At 60.5% G+C, this 15325-nt stretch overlaps 1 protein-coding gene across 1 annotated transcript in view; it reads left to right on the forward strand.

Annotated features, from left to right (window-relative positions):
- The window catches only part of Espn (espin), a 30663-nt gene that overhangs the window by 12580 nt on the left and 2758 nt on the right, over positions 1 to 15325 (forward strand). Inside the window, exons 3-13 of the mRNA XM_055615317.1 lie at positions 234 to 420; positions 521 to 703; positions 873 to 1004; positions 3478 to 3679; positions 4473 to 4756; positions 7302 to 7505; positions 7595 to 7784; positions 9917 to 10062; positions 10138 to 10413; positions 15124 to 15203; positions 15293 to 15304. Coding sequence (XP_055471292.1) covers positions 234 to 420; positions 521 to 703; positions 873 to 1004; positions 3478 to 3679; positions 4473 to 4756; positions 7302 to 7505; positions 7595 to 7784; positions 9917 to 10062; positions 10138 to 10413; positions 15124 to 15203; positions 15293 to 15304 — 1896 coding nt within the window. The remainder of the gene's footprint in view (positions 1 to 233; positions 421 to 520; positions 704 to 872; positions 1005 to 3477; positions 3680 to 4472; positions 4757 to 7301; positions 7506 to 7594; positions 7785 to 9916; positions 10063 to 10137; positions 10414 to 15123; positions 15204 to 15292; positions 15305 to 15325) is intronic.

Here is a 15325-nt window from a genome sequence, read left to right on the forward strand (position 1 = left end):
AGGAAGGAAGGAAGGAAGGAAGGAAGGAAGGAAGGAAGGAAGGAAGGGAAGGAAGGGAAGGAAGGAGAAGGAAGGGAGAGAGAGAGAGAAAGAAGAAAGAAAGAAAGAAAGAAGGAAGGAAGGAGGGACGGAATGTGGAGAGACGCTCTGAGAAAGCCAGGCTAGGGCGGAATGAGGCTTCGACGAGAATGCCGTGAGCATCTAACGCCACGCTGGGTGTTGCCTATTCGCAGGGGAGTGAATGCCCAAACCAACAACGGTGCCACGCCCCTGTACCTGGCGTGCCAGGAGGGCCACCTGGAGGTGACGAAGTACCTTGTGCAGGAGTGCAACGCAGATCCTCACGTGCGCGCCCAAGACGGCATGACCCCACTGCACGCCGCGGCGCAGATGGGCCATAACCCAGTGCTCGTGTGGCTGGTGAGCTAGGGACAGCGCCCGACAGCTCTGGGCGTGGGCGGGGCCTGCCTGGGACTGAGGCGGGGCGGGGAGGGGCCTAACGAAGCCACGCCCCCGCCAGGTGAGCTCTGCGGGCCTGAGCTTATCGGAGCAGGACCAAGACGGCGCCACGGCCATGCACTTTGCTGCCAGTCGCGGCCACTCCAAAGTGCTCAGCTGGCTCCTGCTGCACGGCGCAGAGATCTCGCAGGACCTGTGGGGCGGGACCCCCCTGCATGACGCCGCTGAGAACGGAGAACTCGAGGTCAGGGCGGCTGAGAGGGCGGGGTCGGGAAGTGGGCGGGGCGGGGCCAGATGCTCGGGATCGGCGCCCTCTGGCGGCTGCGGCCTTTCTGCGCTTCTCTGGCGTGCCGGCGGCGGGCGGGGACCCAGCTCTCCGTGGGGTGCCCTCTTCACGCTCCGTCCCCCTACAGTGCTGCCAGATCCTCGTGGTGAACGGCGCGGGGCTGGATGTCCGCGACCATGATGGGTACACGGCTGCCGACCTGTCTGATTTCAATGGCCACTTGCAGTGCTCCCGCTACCTACGGACCGTGGAGACCCTGGTACGACCCAGGAGTGGCTGGCTGGTGTGGGAGTTGCGTCACCATTTAGCCCCAAGAATAAGTGTCTTGCCCTTTTACCAAGAAGGAAGCTGAGGTCCGGGGATGTGAAGCCTCTTGCCTGAGGTGGTACAAGAACTAAGCGTCCTTGCTCACTGCTTGGCACCATTGCCGGGGGCCCAGCTCATTTTTCAGCCACCCACATGTATTATCTGATTTAAATCTTAACAGACCCTCTCCTGTAGAGTGTGGTCATGGTCCCATTTCACATATGGGAAGCCCAAAGGTCACACAGCCAGTAAATGGTGGGGTCCAATGGCCGGGCTTACCTATGACCTACCTTCTTTTTTCTCTCCTCCTTTCCTGCCGAGGATTGAACCTAGGGCCTTGGGAATGCTAGGCAAGTGATTTACCATTAAGCTATGCATGCAGGTCTTTCCCCATCTGCCTTTTAAATTACTTTGAGCTTGCTAAGTTGCCCAGGCTGACCTCGAACTTGTGGCCCTCCTCCTATAGCCTCCTAAGTAGCTAGGATTACAGCCATGCACTATAGTGCCTGGATGGAGCCACCTCTCTTGACTAGTACACATTTGCTCACTTTGTAGTTAATTCATAACCATAAAACAGTGTGACCCCTGTAAATTATTGTATTGTATGCTTACAAAGCCGTGAGATGACCAATCAGGGCTCCGGCTAAGGGGCAGCTACCGCCCCAGCTAGTACAAGGCTACCTCAGGGCAGTAGAGGAGGAAGAACATAGGTCTTATGGCCCCCATCAGAGGTATGCTGTCTCCAGGGCCTAGCCCAGCCATGAGAAAGGCTGGGGCCTGGAGGAGAGAAGGCGATGGCCCTGCTCTGTTTGCTAGCGTGTGGCTGTGACGCTGGCTGGGGTCTGAATAGTGCAGCAGGGCCTAGGGGTCAAGCACAGCTGAAAGGCTGGGGATGAACTTCTGGAACAGGCCTCCCAGAGTGAGCAACAGGTCACAGGTATCCCATTGCTGGGGCGCGCGAGCAGGGGTGGACACTGTGGGGTCTCCATCTGCCCCAGGAGTCCCCTCTGGCTGAGTGTCTCTGAGTGTGTAGCCCCAGAGCCCCGGCACCTCCTGAGAGCCTGCCAGGCTGCAGCTGCTGACGGTGGTTCAGCCGTAAGCACCACTGTTGAACCCTGACACTGGCAGGTCCTCTGCCCTGTGCTTCGCAGTTCATCTTTGCCGCATTCCTGGTACTTTACGCTGAAGGCATGTACCAGGTACCCTGCACTGGCCGGCCCCCAACTTTGAACACCCATGGAGCACATACTGTTGATGGCCACTTACACATAAGAAACTCGGGTGTAGAAAATATTGGGATATAATAGTACATAAGAGGCTCACAACCCCACAGTCAGTGAGTAGAGAAGGGGAAGTTAAAGGTGTAATTCCGGGCTGCAAAGCCTGTGCCCAGCTTCTAACTTCTGTGGTCCACAGAGGTCAGGGCTGGGTCCCTGTGCTGCCCACTAATGTTAGCCAAGAAAAGAGCACCCCAGGTTGTCTCCCCCTCCCCTGTGCCCAGTCATCTTCAGGGCCTCACCTTTCCTTCACAGGGTACGTAGGCAACAAGGCCTGGATCCCTTGATGTGATGGGGTAAACAGCAGGATTTGGTCTCCTTACCCAGGCAGGCCCAGCAGCAGCAATGACAGATCCAAGCCATGGAGGTAGCTGCCCCAGAAAAGGCAAACACTAATTACAGGGCCAATGAGCCTGGCTGCTGTGCCGTTACCTGGTGCCAGCCTGCTTCCCTCTCCCAGGGGGCCTGTGACACTTCTCAGGCAGGGAGGGGCAAGGGGCAGGGAGGAGCAGCTTTAGGCAGGAGGCAGCAGAGGAGCAGGCTTGCCGGGGCAGGGACAGCATGGGCAATGTAAGTGGGTCCCTCACCCTAACGTGCTCCCAGTGGACAGGGACAGGCCTGCAGTCAGAGGCCCGGCCGGTGGGAGGGAGGAGAGAGAGTTGGCAGCTTCAGCTGGGGCATATCCTTTGGGCCCAGGCTTCCCTGCCACCCCCAGCATCCCATGAGGAGGTGGACTGGCCTAGGTAGGGAGCCAACAGGCCAAGTAAGTTAAGATGGGTTGCAGCCAGTGGAAGGTGAGTGTCCCCTTCCTCCTGCAGAAGCAACCTCTGGGGCCCTTTGCTCACAGATGCATAGGAACCAATGCCTTCTGCCCACTGACAGTGAGGACAGCCTGGCACAGAGCTGTGCCCCCTTGGAGGTGCAGCCCAGACCCTCCTTCCCAAGTCTGTGCCTCCCTGAGCATGGGAGAGCCAGGTGGGCATTTCTCTGAGGCCTGAAGTGCTGCCTGGAGGGTCTGCTCTTGACCCCTATTCTGAGAAGATGCAGAAATGGTGAAGAAAGCCGGAAGCAGCTTGGCAGGTTTCTCAGTGAAGACTCGTGATCCCTGGCCTGGAGGCTCACCCTACAGCTTCCCTCCTTCCCCTTCAGAGCGTGGAGCACCGAGTCCTGTCCCGGGACCCATCCATAGACCTGGAGGCAAAGCAGCCTGACTCGGGCATGTCCTCACCCAACACCACCATGTCGGTCCAGCCACTGAACTTTGACCTTGGCTCACCCACAAGCACCCTCTCCAACTATGACTCCTGCTCTTCCAGCCATTCCAGCATCAAGGGTCAGTGCACTACTCGAGGTGAGTGGATTCGAGGAAGAGGAAGGAGAGGGGGAGACAAAGCACAGGCTGCTGTCTGTGTCACTTGTCTTAACGTGGGGGAGGGGAGGCAAAGAGCTGGTACATCCGAAAAGCCCATGCTCACCCAACACATGACTCGTGCTCTCTGTTCTAAGCTACGAAACTCAAAGGTGCACGTCCAGACAGGTGTGCAGGCATTCCTGTAAGCGCGCACAAGCACAGGTACACAGGGATGCAGATAATGTACATACATACATATGCCTCTATTACACAAACAGAAGCCCTCTATTTCCCTATCGCAGACATGGACACCCACAGACAAGGTTCCCCAGCCCAGCCCAGATTACACAAAATACAGAGGGGCAGGGTTAGGTACACACATAACAAAAGCCCTCAGACAGAGCCAGGAAAGGTGTGTGTGTGTGTGTGTGTGTGTGTGTGTGTGTGTGTGTGTGCGCGCTGACCACACCCTGAGCAGCAGCCCAACCCTGCAGTGTCTGTTTCCCACCACCAGGTGGCAAGCAGAGCTGGCTGCATGAAGCCTCAGGACTCCTGCCCTACCTGGCCAGGTGGTCCTACTCCACAGGACCCTGAACCCAAAGCTTCCAGAAGTGTCCCCTTGAAACCTGAGAGCACCACCCTCCTCCCAAGGAGGCCACAGCAAGCCATTCCAAGCAGTGACCCCAGTTAGCTTTGCTGCTGGCTGAGCTGGTCTGCAGTTTTGGGACACCTTGGATCTGGGGTCCATTCAGCAAACTTACATATCCTGCTTGCTCTTCCGCCCCACCCCCAGGGCTCCCGGGTGCAAGAGCTGCAGACTTACAGAGCTACATGGATATGCTGAACCCAGAGCTGAGCTTGCCTCAGGGCAAGACAGGGAAGCTGACACCACAACTGCCTTCTCCACCACCGCCGCCAAGCTTCCCTCCGCCACCGCCACCCCCAGGCACCCAGCTGCCTCCACCTCCACCAGGCTACCCAGCCCCCAGCCCCCCTGTGAGGCTGCAGGCAGAAAACATCTACATGCAGACCAAGAACAAGCTCCGCCACGTGGAGGTGGACTCCCTCAAGAAGGAGGTATGTAGAGAGGGGCCCCTGTTGCCTGGCGGGCCAGTAGCAGGACTAGGCTGACTGGCCTGATGGGGCACTGGCCCGGCTGGCTTGTGGTCACAAATCGGGCTCCCTGGGCCCAGGGCAAGCTCAAGAATTGAAGGTCCTAGGCAGGTCCAGGAGAGCTCAGCACCAAACACTGGGAATGGGCTGGGGGTGAGGTGCAAAGCCACCATTCCTAGTGAGGAGTTGAGGCTGAAGCACAGACACCGAGCCAGCAGGGCCCACTGAGGAGCTGTGCCACCCCGGGCAGGGTGGCAGGGCTGTCACGGCGTTAGCAGAAAAAGCAGTTATTGTGGATACCTATAGTGCAAGGCTCAGGTAGAGAATGCTAAGAATGACAGGAGGCAGCTGGTGCTGGCACATGCCTTCAGTCCCAGCGCTGGGGAGAGACAGAAGCAGGCGGACCTCTGAGTTTGAGGCCAGCCTGGTCTACAGAGCGAGTTCCAGGACAGCCAGGGCTACACAGAGAAACCCTGTCTCGAAAACAAGCCAACAAAACAGAGCAAACAAGGAAAGAAGAAAAGAATGACCCTTGAGGTGTCTTCCGGGTGAGGCGCCCTGGGGTTTGACCAGAAGGTGAGGGCCAGAGGTGGGTGGGAGGCTGAACACACACCAGCCGTCCTGCTACTCCCTGCCTGGCTAGCCAGGGGAGTAGAGGGTGAGGCTGGCTCCTCCTCCCACGGGGTGAAACAGGCTAGCGGGAAGGCTAACTCCCCTCCCACTCCATAACCTCCGGGTGGGTGGGGAGGAAGGGGTGGGAGAATGTGAGGGGCCAGAGCATCCGAGGCCTTTGGACGTTCGCCTAGAGCTGGGTCGCAGAAGAGGGGCAGATGTAGTAGCCGGCCCCAAAGCCAGGCTAGTGAGCGGGAGAGGTGAGGAGGCAGCCTAAGACCACAGGTGGCCAGAGTCCTGCCAGAGCCCAGACCTTGCGATTCTCTCCCCAGCCCAAGGCCCGCCACCCCAAGGTGGAGCTGAGTGATCAGTTTGCACAGGTGAGCCCGGCCACAGAGCCGCGGAGCGAGCGGCAAGGGAGGGACACCGCCCTCGCAGGGGCGCCGTCACCACCCACCTCCCTTCCGGCGCCGCCGAGCTCTCCCAGATTTCCTCTGAAGCGGGAGAGAGAGACGCCTGGCACGGCTCCGGGGCTTGCCCATAACCGTGCCCACTCCCCACCGCGGGGCCCGAGTGCCAGGGTTCCCCCAGTCCCCCCGGGGTGTGTTCGTGCAGCAGAGCAGGCGCTAATAGGCTCTACAAAGGGCCCTTTGTGCGGGAGTTGCGTCCTCAGGCGCGGGCCGTCTGAACTGTGGGCTAGAACTGGGTTGAGGGGTGTGTGCCTCCATGGCTGTAGTGGGTGCCGAAGGGGCTGGCTGACCCAGAAAACAAACCCGGCGTGTAGGTGTCGTGTTTCCTGTCACGTGAGCCTGGTCCGGCGGGGTGCGGAGGGTCTGAGGGCATAGCAGACATGCAAAAGCTTGGGTCTGGGTCAGGGGATCGCCCCCACCTGGTCAGTCAGTCTTTGGCCACACCGCCTCTTCTCCCTCGCCCAACGCAGGCCTTAGCGGGGAGCAACGGAGCGAGAAGTGGTTTTGTCACCCGAGCCCACCCGGCCACCCTTGAAACTGGAAGCCTGGGCCCGAGTGTGGTGTCGTTTACATGGCTAGCGACGGGTTCCAGATGCGGGAGGGGAAGGCCGGGGCGCGACCTGGAATGGGGGGTGTACAAAAATGAGCAGTTTCGCTGCCGGAGGTCAAGCCCTCTGACGGTCCTGCAAATGATTGGGGGCGGGCAGGATGAAGGTAGGGTACTCGGGGCTGAGAGGCGCAAGGGGCGGAGCCGCCCGTGGCCCCGGGCGAGCAGCGGGGCTCCTGACATCCCTGCCCGCTTGCGGGTTAAGCCTGGGATTGGCGGACCCTGGGTGATGTCAGGCCGACTGAGCTCCTAGGCGGGCCGCGGGCTGTAACCTGAGAGCTGGGATCAGGTAACGAAGGTGTCGGGTCCGGGCCGCCCCCGCTGCCAGGTGCACAGCGGGGGCCACCGGAACAGTCGCAGGTAGGAGCGCCCTAGGCTGTGGGGCACCTGAGCGAGCAGAAGCGTCCTTCCTACCAGCTCTAGGCAGGGGCCCCTCCAGACCGCGACCCCTACCAGAGAGGGTCTGAGGAGCCTTGCGCGCTCTCGAGCGGTTGGTGGAGCAGCTAGCAGGGCGCAGCGGAGCCCTCCGGCCAGGCGGGAGCTGTCCCAGCTCAGGCTCCCCCTGGCGTCCAGGCTGGGCCACCCCGCCCTCGGGTCCGCCCCTTCTGGCCTCCGAGGGGGCCCCTGTGCCCTTGGCCCTAACCCAGACCTCTCCCTGTGGGCCGGCCCTCTCACCAAGGTCCCCACGCCCCCTGCCCCATTTTGCACGCCGAACTGGGGGGCCCAGGGACTCGGCCGCGAGCCCCCCAGGCAAAGAGTGGGGAGGGAGGCGCGAGGGGCATCCGAGCCAAGCGCATCATCCGCCACTGTCTTCCTTCAGCCGAGCTCCCGCGACGGCCACTCGGGGCTGCTCAGGCAGGACCCGGGGCTGCGCAGGTACAACACTGGACTGCGCAGGCAGGACTCCAGCCGCAAACCGCGCTTGTTCAGCAAACAGCCCAGCACGGGGGACTACTACGGCCAGCTGGGCCGCTGCCCGGGGGAGCCGCTGGCCGCACGCCCGGGCATGGCCCACAGCGAGGAGGTGCGTGTCCACCAGCCCGCACCCGCGGGCCGCCCGGGCCCGGGCCCTGCCGCACCCTCCTCACTCTCTGGCCACTATGCTCCCCGCAGGCGGCGCTGCTCCCCGGGAACCACGTGCACAACGGCTGCTCGGCGGACCCCAAGACGTCGAAGGAGCTGCCCCCGCCGCCGCCGCCGCCGCCGCCGCTGCCCGAGGCCCTGAGCTCGCCGCCGCCCGCCCCACCTGTGCCCATCGAGGGCGCGGGCTGCGGGCAGCGTCGCTCATCGTCGTCTGCGGGCAGTGAGTAGGGACGGGAGAGGGGTGGGGGCGGCGCCAGCTGGAAAGGGGAGGGAGACCTAGAGACCACCCCCTCCCCAGCTGCGACTCCCCTGGTCCTTCCTTTTCCCGGGCTCTTCTTTCCAGACCCTACCCTATGGGTGATCAGGGAACAAAGTTTTGAGTCGCTCCAGTCCCACGGAAGGACTGGGCTGAGTGTGGCGCTTGGGGAGGTATCTGCCCTCTCTGGGCCTTCTCCTCTGTAGCTAGGGAGAGCTCCGGCTGTGGTGGCGGTGTTTCTGAGCAGCCTGCTGCAGGGCCTGAGTGGCTGCCCACTCTTTTCTTCCGTGCCCTGCATCTTCAGTCTCGGCCTTCCCAGCCTCCAACTCTGGTTCCTTCACACTAAGCGCTGCGCTGAGCTGCTCTCAGCTGTGACGGGACTCTTACTGATCGCTGTGCGTGGCTAGGAGGACAAAGACAGGTCCCAGCAACCCAGCACGTTTTCCTTTCCTTAGGCTTTGTGTGTGTGTGGTGATGGTGATCGTGAAAGACAACTCAGGGTGCCCCTCAAGCAGGCTAGGCACTCTCCACCCCTGGGCTTGGCATCCCTGCCAAGTTAGATGGAGACCAGGACTGCTGGACACTTCCTCCTGCCAGGGATCCTGGAAGGCTCTGGTTCTCCCATCCTAGTGAGGCAGGGCTCAGTGCAGAAACCATACTCGGTGGTTCCAGCCCAAGCTTCATGTCTGACCAGACTACCGGGGCAGTTCTTGAGGAGCCTGTGGTAGCGTAAGCACTCCTGGCTGAGCAATCCACCCATTAGCTCTCAACCGACCCCAGCTTCCCTGTCACCTCTCCTCCAGAGATTCCGGCTGCCCCGGCCAACTCCAATGCCAAGATGGCCTCCCTTAGAAAACTAGATGGACCACCCTTGTGGGGCCCCAGAGTGGCCTGAGCCAGGGTCACAAGGGCAGGAGAGCTCCTCCCCTCTTCTCCCCTCCTGCCCTCCCTGGTCCTCTTGCTGTCCTGGTTTCACCCCAGCCCCCGTTCCTCTAACTTCACTGTCAATTCTCTCCTCTCGGTTCCTAGAAGTGAGAGTCCTGAGACACAGGAAGAGTGAGTAGTTGCGCGGGCTCACTGCTAAGGCGGCTGAGGCGTGGGGGAGGTGGCTTGCCCAGAAAATGAGGCAGAATGGGCCTGGGGCTCAGGAAAGGGTTTGCTAGGGGCTAGCAGGTGGGAGGACCTGATACCCTGAGCGCCTATGACATCACAGCATCCAGTGCCCAGTGTGCCAGTTTGCTTAAGTAAACTGCATGAGCCGGTGGCATGCTCTCCTCTCCTGGATTCTGCCCTGATCAGCAACCCTGGCATCTAGGGAGCTTTAGTATCACTTTGTTCCTGCCCCCATCAGGGGCACCAAAGACAGCCTCCCCAAGTACTCCTTCACCTCTGCCAGCCCTGCTGGAAAATGCAAAGTCTGTCCAGGTATTTGCATGCCACTGGCCTGGCCCTTCTTCCTGCATGCCCTCTCCCATGTCCTCAGTAAGCTCTTCCTTCCAAGGTCCCCCAGGGGCCACACAGTGCTTTGCCATAAATGTATGCTCCGCTTTCGGCCAGTGTGTCTGCTGTCTGTCTGTGGGTGTGGTGGGGCCGGGGAGGGTCCAGCTGGGTGGCACTCCAGGGTCCTGAGTGTTATAGCCATGGAGGCTCCAGTGGCTCAGTCCAAGGGTCACTGGGCTTTGCTGATGAAGGGAGAGAGCCATAGGGAGACTCCGCCCTAGTGGGGCTGAGCCAGGAGAGCTGGGACAAAGGTTGGGTGGTTAGGCAGGTAGTGCTTGGAGCTGGGCAGTTGATGGTGGGCAGAGATCTGCTGGAGTGCCCAGGACTGGCCCAAGAGCCACCATGAACTCCCAGGGGCCTCCAGGTGGGGGCCGTATGCCCAGTGAGTAAGACCTGGTGGGGTCACCATGGCCTGGGAGCTGATAGGCCACCTTTGGGTACCCTGAAAGCTAACCTTTGGTATCCCAGGATCTGGAGAGCTGCCTCTGGGCCCAAAGGTGGGCCCCACCCATCTGGCTTGGGGAGGGGGCCCGGGGCAGGAGGGAAATGGGAATGCTATCCCACCACCAACTGAATACCTCTTCTCCTGTGGACAGGCACCAAGTCTTTCAACATGATGTCCCCAACGGGTGATAACTCAGAGCTGCTGGCTGAGATAAAGGCAGGCAAGAGCCTGAAGCCAACACCGCAGAGCAAGGGGCTGACCACAGTGTTCTCGGGCAGCGGGCAGCCAGCCTCCCAGGTAGGCGCTGGATGGGTGCCCCGCCCGGGCTCCCAGTGCCTGCCTGGTGCTCAGCCCCACCGCTTCTCCCGGCAGCCTGAGTCACCGCAGCCATCACCACAGCCATCGGTGTCACCTGCGCCATCTCGGCCCAGGAGCCCCACCCCGCCAGCCTCTGGGCCTCAGCCTCTGCTCAATGGCACCATAGTGCCAGCACCGCCTGCCACACCGGCACCGGGAGTTCAGCTGGATGTGGAAGCCCTCATCCCCACACTTGATGAGCAGGGCCGTCCCATCCCAGAGTGGAAGCGCCAGGTGATGGTTCGAAAGCTGCAGCAGAAGATGCAGGAGGAAGAGGAGCAGAGGAGGAAGGTGGGTGGGGTGCGGCGTCCTAGGAAGCCTTGGGGTCTGCACTAAGCACCAGCAAAGCCCATCACCCTTGGGAGATGCGGGAGTACAGGACTCCCTGTAATCGCTGGCTTCTCTCTTCCCGCCTTTTGCTGCCCTTTGAAGTGCACTGTCAATGTTTTCAAACTCTACTGTGCCTTCAAGCTACTTGGGGCCATATTAAAAGGCGGCCGTATTGTGCTTTGGGGGCATTTCTAGCAAGCGCCTAGGTGGACCACAGTGTGTGGCCAAGAGAGGCCTTCTTGAGCCCAGGCTGACTTGAGCTCTATCCTGGCATTGCCACTCTCCAGCTGCCGCTGTGAGACTTGTCCAGCCTCAGGTTCCCACATCTGTAAGATGATTTGGTCATCCAACAAAGGTTCTGTGACTGCCGTCTAGGTTCTGTGCTCATAGTTGTATCCCTTGAGGGTTCACAGTGACTGTATCAAAGCCTGCTATCAAAGGTGGCTGTGGAGGTGTGTGTGTGTGTGTGTGTGTGTGTGTGTGTGTGTGTGTGTGTCAACAAGCAAATAAGTGTCCCTAGGAGATGGTGAGAGCGAGTGACAGCTTGGGGTAACAAGCAACTGAGCTTTATGGTACTGGGTGGTCAGGAGCACCGTGGACCAAGGTGCCGCTCAGATGGCTGCCAGCTGTGGCTGGGGTGGTGGCAGGGTAGCAGGAGGTGATGGGGCAGCCTGGGGTGAGAGGGAATGGGAGGCTCACGGGAGTCAGTTAGGAAAGAGGGGGGTGAGGAGAAAGGCAGGCAGAATGGGCTGGTCTGGAAGTCACAGGGGCTGTGTCTCTGGGCGAAATTTGGTACATGTGATGGATGGTGAGAGTGAGGCTCAGCAAACTTTGAGAATGGGCCCTGGGGCATGGGACACCTGGGGACAGTTAATTGGGGAGGCGGGGTCATCAGATCTGTGTGGGAAGTGAACTGTACCGGGTCTAGATGGATCTGGCTCTAGAGGGGGAGCTGGCTCCCATTTTCTGGGCTAGGAGACTAGTTTTAGCCTCTTTAAGAGTAGAATAGGGAGGCTGGAGAGATGGCTCAGTGGTGAAGAGCACTGTCTGCTTTTCCAAATGGACCGGGGTTCAACTCTCAGCTCCCACAGCTATCTGTACCTCCAGTTCCAGGTGGTCTGACACGCTCACACCAATGCACATAAAATTAAGTAAATTATTATTTTTTTAAAAAAGTGAAGTGGAAAGCCGGCACAGTGGTGCACACCTTTAATCCCAGCACTAAGGGAGGCAGAGGCAGGCAGATCTCTTGTGAGTTCGAGGCCAACCTGGTCCACAAAGCAAGTCGAGGACAGCCAGTGCTTGATGCAGAGAGAAACCCTGCCTCAATAAATAAATAAACAAACAAACAAAGAGTGCACTGGGGCGGGGCAGGGGAAGAAAGAAAGGGGAAAAAAGCGAAATGGCCTTTCATCTAGGCATGTGAAACATTGAGCGCTGGGACTAGGCGGACTTGGAGGGCAGGAAGCCTGAGAAAGGATTTGTGATCGGATGACAGGAGAGGAACTCTGGGGTCTGGCTTGAAACTAGCAGGCTGTGGATCAGGTAGGGGAAGGCCTCGGAGCCTCTCAGCTTCAACGCCTTTCGCCTTTCGCACGGTCTTTGGCTGGTGTAATGAGCGACCGAGCCTGGCCGGGAGAGCCGTTCTGCGGGCCTGCCTTCCCCGCCCCAGCCAGTGCTCTCCACCAGCGACCAAAGCGAACACTGCTGAGAGTCGGGAGCGGAAGCCTTCCAGCAGTGCCATCTCGCGCCAGCCAGGCGGCGGGTCCCTGCACGCGCAGCCCAGCGGAGCCATTACACCACCCAGGACTTGCAAAAGGTCGCCGCCGGCTCTCCTGCGGGAGCTGGGCCAGAGGGAGACGCGTCCCCTCCCCTCTCTTGTCTCCCCCCTGCCTTAGCTGACCGCGGCCAGCCCCTGTTGCTACCCCCCGGAGGGCTGGAGGTACTCCCGTGAACACAACGCCATCCTGGGGCCCTTTGGCGAGCTCATGACCGAGGCCGACATCCTCCGCATAGAACAGCAGATTGAGAACCTCCAGGTGTTGCACAAGGCAGAGAAACTGGAGGCGCGCCTGGAGCAGCTGGAGCTGGAGCTGCAGCAGCTGCTGCCAGTCTCGGCCGCCCTGTCCGCGCCGCGCTTCACCGTCGACCCACGGCGCATGCACGGCCGCGCCGCCGACCTGCCCGCCTGGTGCAGCAAGATCTCCACGCTGCTCAAGAGCATGGCCACGCTGCTGGCCGCGCTGGGCGGTCGGCCCGCGCACCTGGCGGAGCTTCTGACTGCGGACACCGGCCAACCGCTGGCGCCGCTGCCGGACGCGCCCTCGAGGCCTGGCCCGCTCTGTCTGGGCCGCTCCCATTCCCTCAGCTGGTGCCGGGAGGCCGTGGCCCGGGAGATCCTCGAGTGTGGCGTCTCGGTGCAAGACCTGCGCGCCGCCTACGAACTGCGCGCTCAGGCCGCGGCGCCCGCCCAGAGCCTGCGCCGCAAGCTCCCTCAGCCCGCCAGCACCCCGGACCGGGAGCCCATCCTGGAGGAGGACTACATGGCCATCGGTGCCAGCGAACCGAGAGCCCTCATCGCCAATGGCCTGTGGGCTGCAGAGGAGCCCCTGGGCTCTCTGGACCCGCCCGAGCCGTGGCTCCGGGAGGACGCCCTCCCGGAGCCGGAGCCGCTGGCTGGCAGGCCGCCGCTCTCCGCTGAGCTGCCCAGCGTCCAGGACTACATCGACATGCGCAAGGAGCGCATCGTCTACCTCTTCTTGGAGCACTGGCGTAAGTGGACCTTCCAGGGACCCGGGCGTCATGCCCAGGCGCGCCTGCGCAGACTGCTACCCCGGGTGGTGGCCTCCGGCGCCAATCCCCTCCCTGAGGCAGAGGACACTGTCCAGCAGCGACCAGCTGGTGAGGCCCCGGACAGCGGCCCTGAAGAGCGGCTACTACAGCTGCTGAAGCAGCGGCAGGTGGTAGGCAAACTGCTGGGCCACTGGAGGAGCCTGCTGAGGCAGGGGCCCGCGCACCAGGCGCCCGGCCCAGAGCTTACACGAGGTCTGTACTGGCCAGAGCACTTCCTGCCGCCGCTCGACGGCGCCCCGCGGAGATACGACAGTCTCACCCTGGATCTCTTCATGTTAGGCTACTTCCAGCTGCTGGAGATGGGCCTGAGCCGCGAGGAACGGAAATTCCGCCACTTGCTGTGCTATGAGATGTTCGACCGCCTGGGCAGCCACCCGTGGGAGCTCATCCGCCAGTTCCACCGCGCAGTGCTTGAGGAGGTGGAGGCCGGCACTCGAAGCTGGGAAGATGGCTTTGAAGACCTCAGGCGTCAGTTCTTTGGAGACAGCCCAGAGTCCGAGCCGGCTCCGGAAGAGGCTCGAGAGGAGGAAAATGGGGAGGAGAAGGAACAAGATCAGAAGGAAGAGAAGGAGGAGAAAGAAGAAGAAGAAGAGAGGGAGGAAAAACTTGAGGAGGAAGAGAAGAGAGAGGAGAAGGAAAAGAAAGAGGAGGAGGAAGACAAGGAGAAAGGGGAGAGAAAAGAGGAAAGAGAGGAGAGAGAGAAAGAGCCCACCGGAGAAGAATCCGCTCCTGCTCAATCACAGGGCCCACCACAGGGCCAGTCAGAGGACTTAATCCCTGCACTTCCGGGGCCTCCCACTGCCCCTCCCCCAGCCTCAGACCTGCCTAGTTCAGAACCCCCAACGGAAGAGCCCTTGGAGCTGGTGTCTGAGATGGGCGAATTCAGCAATGAGGACATCTGCCGCTACATCGACCGGAGCTTCTCCTTTTGGAAGGGGAGGGAGGCAGAACTCTTTGACATCGGACAGCAAATGTAGGGTTTGGTTTTGTGCCTGGATGCCTGTCTGACATCTAGAGGCCAGAATCAGACAGAAAGAACCAGATTTTCAAGACACATGAGGTCCCTCGTGGGAGGAAGTGAGGCATTTGTGAGGTTGGAGGGGCGTGGCACACAGGAAGTCAGCTGTTTCTCTCTGTGAAGCCAAACAGCAGGAGCACTCTGAGTTAAGGCACTCTGGGTTCCCTGGTTTTCCGCTGGGTCCGCAGCCACCGCCTTGAGCCACCTGTGCAGTGGTCTGTGTGGTGTGTGATGTGCACAGACCCACCTCTTCTGTACCATCCAAGGAATAAAAGCACTCTGTTACAGGCTGTGTCGCTACCCTCTCCCCATGTCATTATAGCCCCATAGCTGTGGAACAACCTAGTCGCACTAAGAGCAAGTATGGGCCCGCAGGTCCTCCATAGTGGGGAGCCGGGGGCAGTCTGGGCCTCCCCGAGAAGACCAAGTGTGTGGCACAACTCTACAGCTGCCTCGAAATGCTGGAAGACAGACTTATGGCCATCAGGCTCTGTGGGCCATCAGGACCCAGCTACTTTTCTGTCTGTTCCCCTTAACCTCCTCTGATCTGAGTGGCTCCACCTCCAGGAAACTGGTTGGGTCACTGGGGAGCAGGAGGCTCCTTCTGAGCTGACCGTCACCAAGCAATACCTGATTTACCATGGGAGGCCACCAAAGAGGTCTTTTCTTGCAAACATATCTATATTCTGCCAGCCCTGAAGTCTCCATGTCCCCTGGGTGGGATGTGTGTGGCCCCAACCTGAGAATTGGGGCCAGAATTCAGGTCAAGCTGGTCCTGAAGCTGTATGGTTGTGTTTTAGGAGGAAGAGGAAGAGGCCCGGCTGGCCAGCCTGCCTGCCTGGAGACGAGACATTCTTCGGAAGAAGCTGGAAGAGGAGAGGTGGGTGTCTGGGGGAGGCTGCCTGGCATTGTGTTTTGACTGTCTCTGAGGTTGTGTGGCCATCTAACACTGTCTCTTTCTCCTTCCAGGGAGCAGAAGCGGTAAGTACGGTACTAGTCCAA

Source organism: Psammomys obesus, unplaced genomic scaffold (assembly GCF_907164565.1).
Source record: "Psammomys obesus unplaced genomic scaffold, mPsaObe1.curated_primary_1811, whole genome shotgun sequence".
Classification (NCBI taxonomy): Eukaryota; Metazoa; Chordata; class Mammalia; order Rodentia; family Muridae; genus Psammomys; species Psammomys obesus.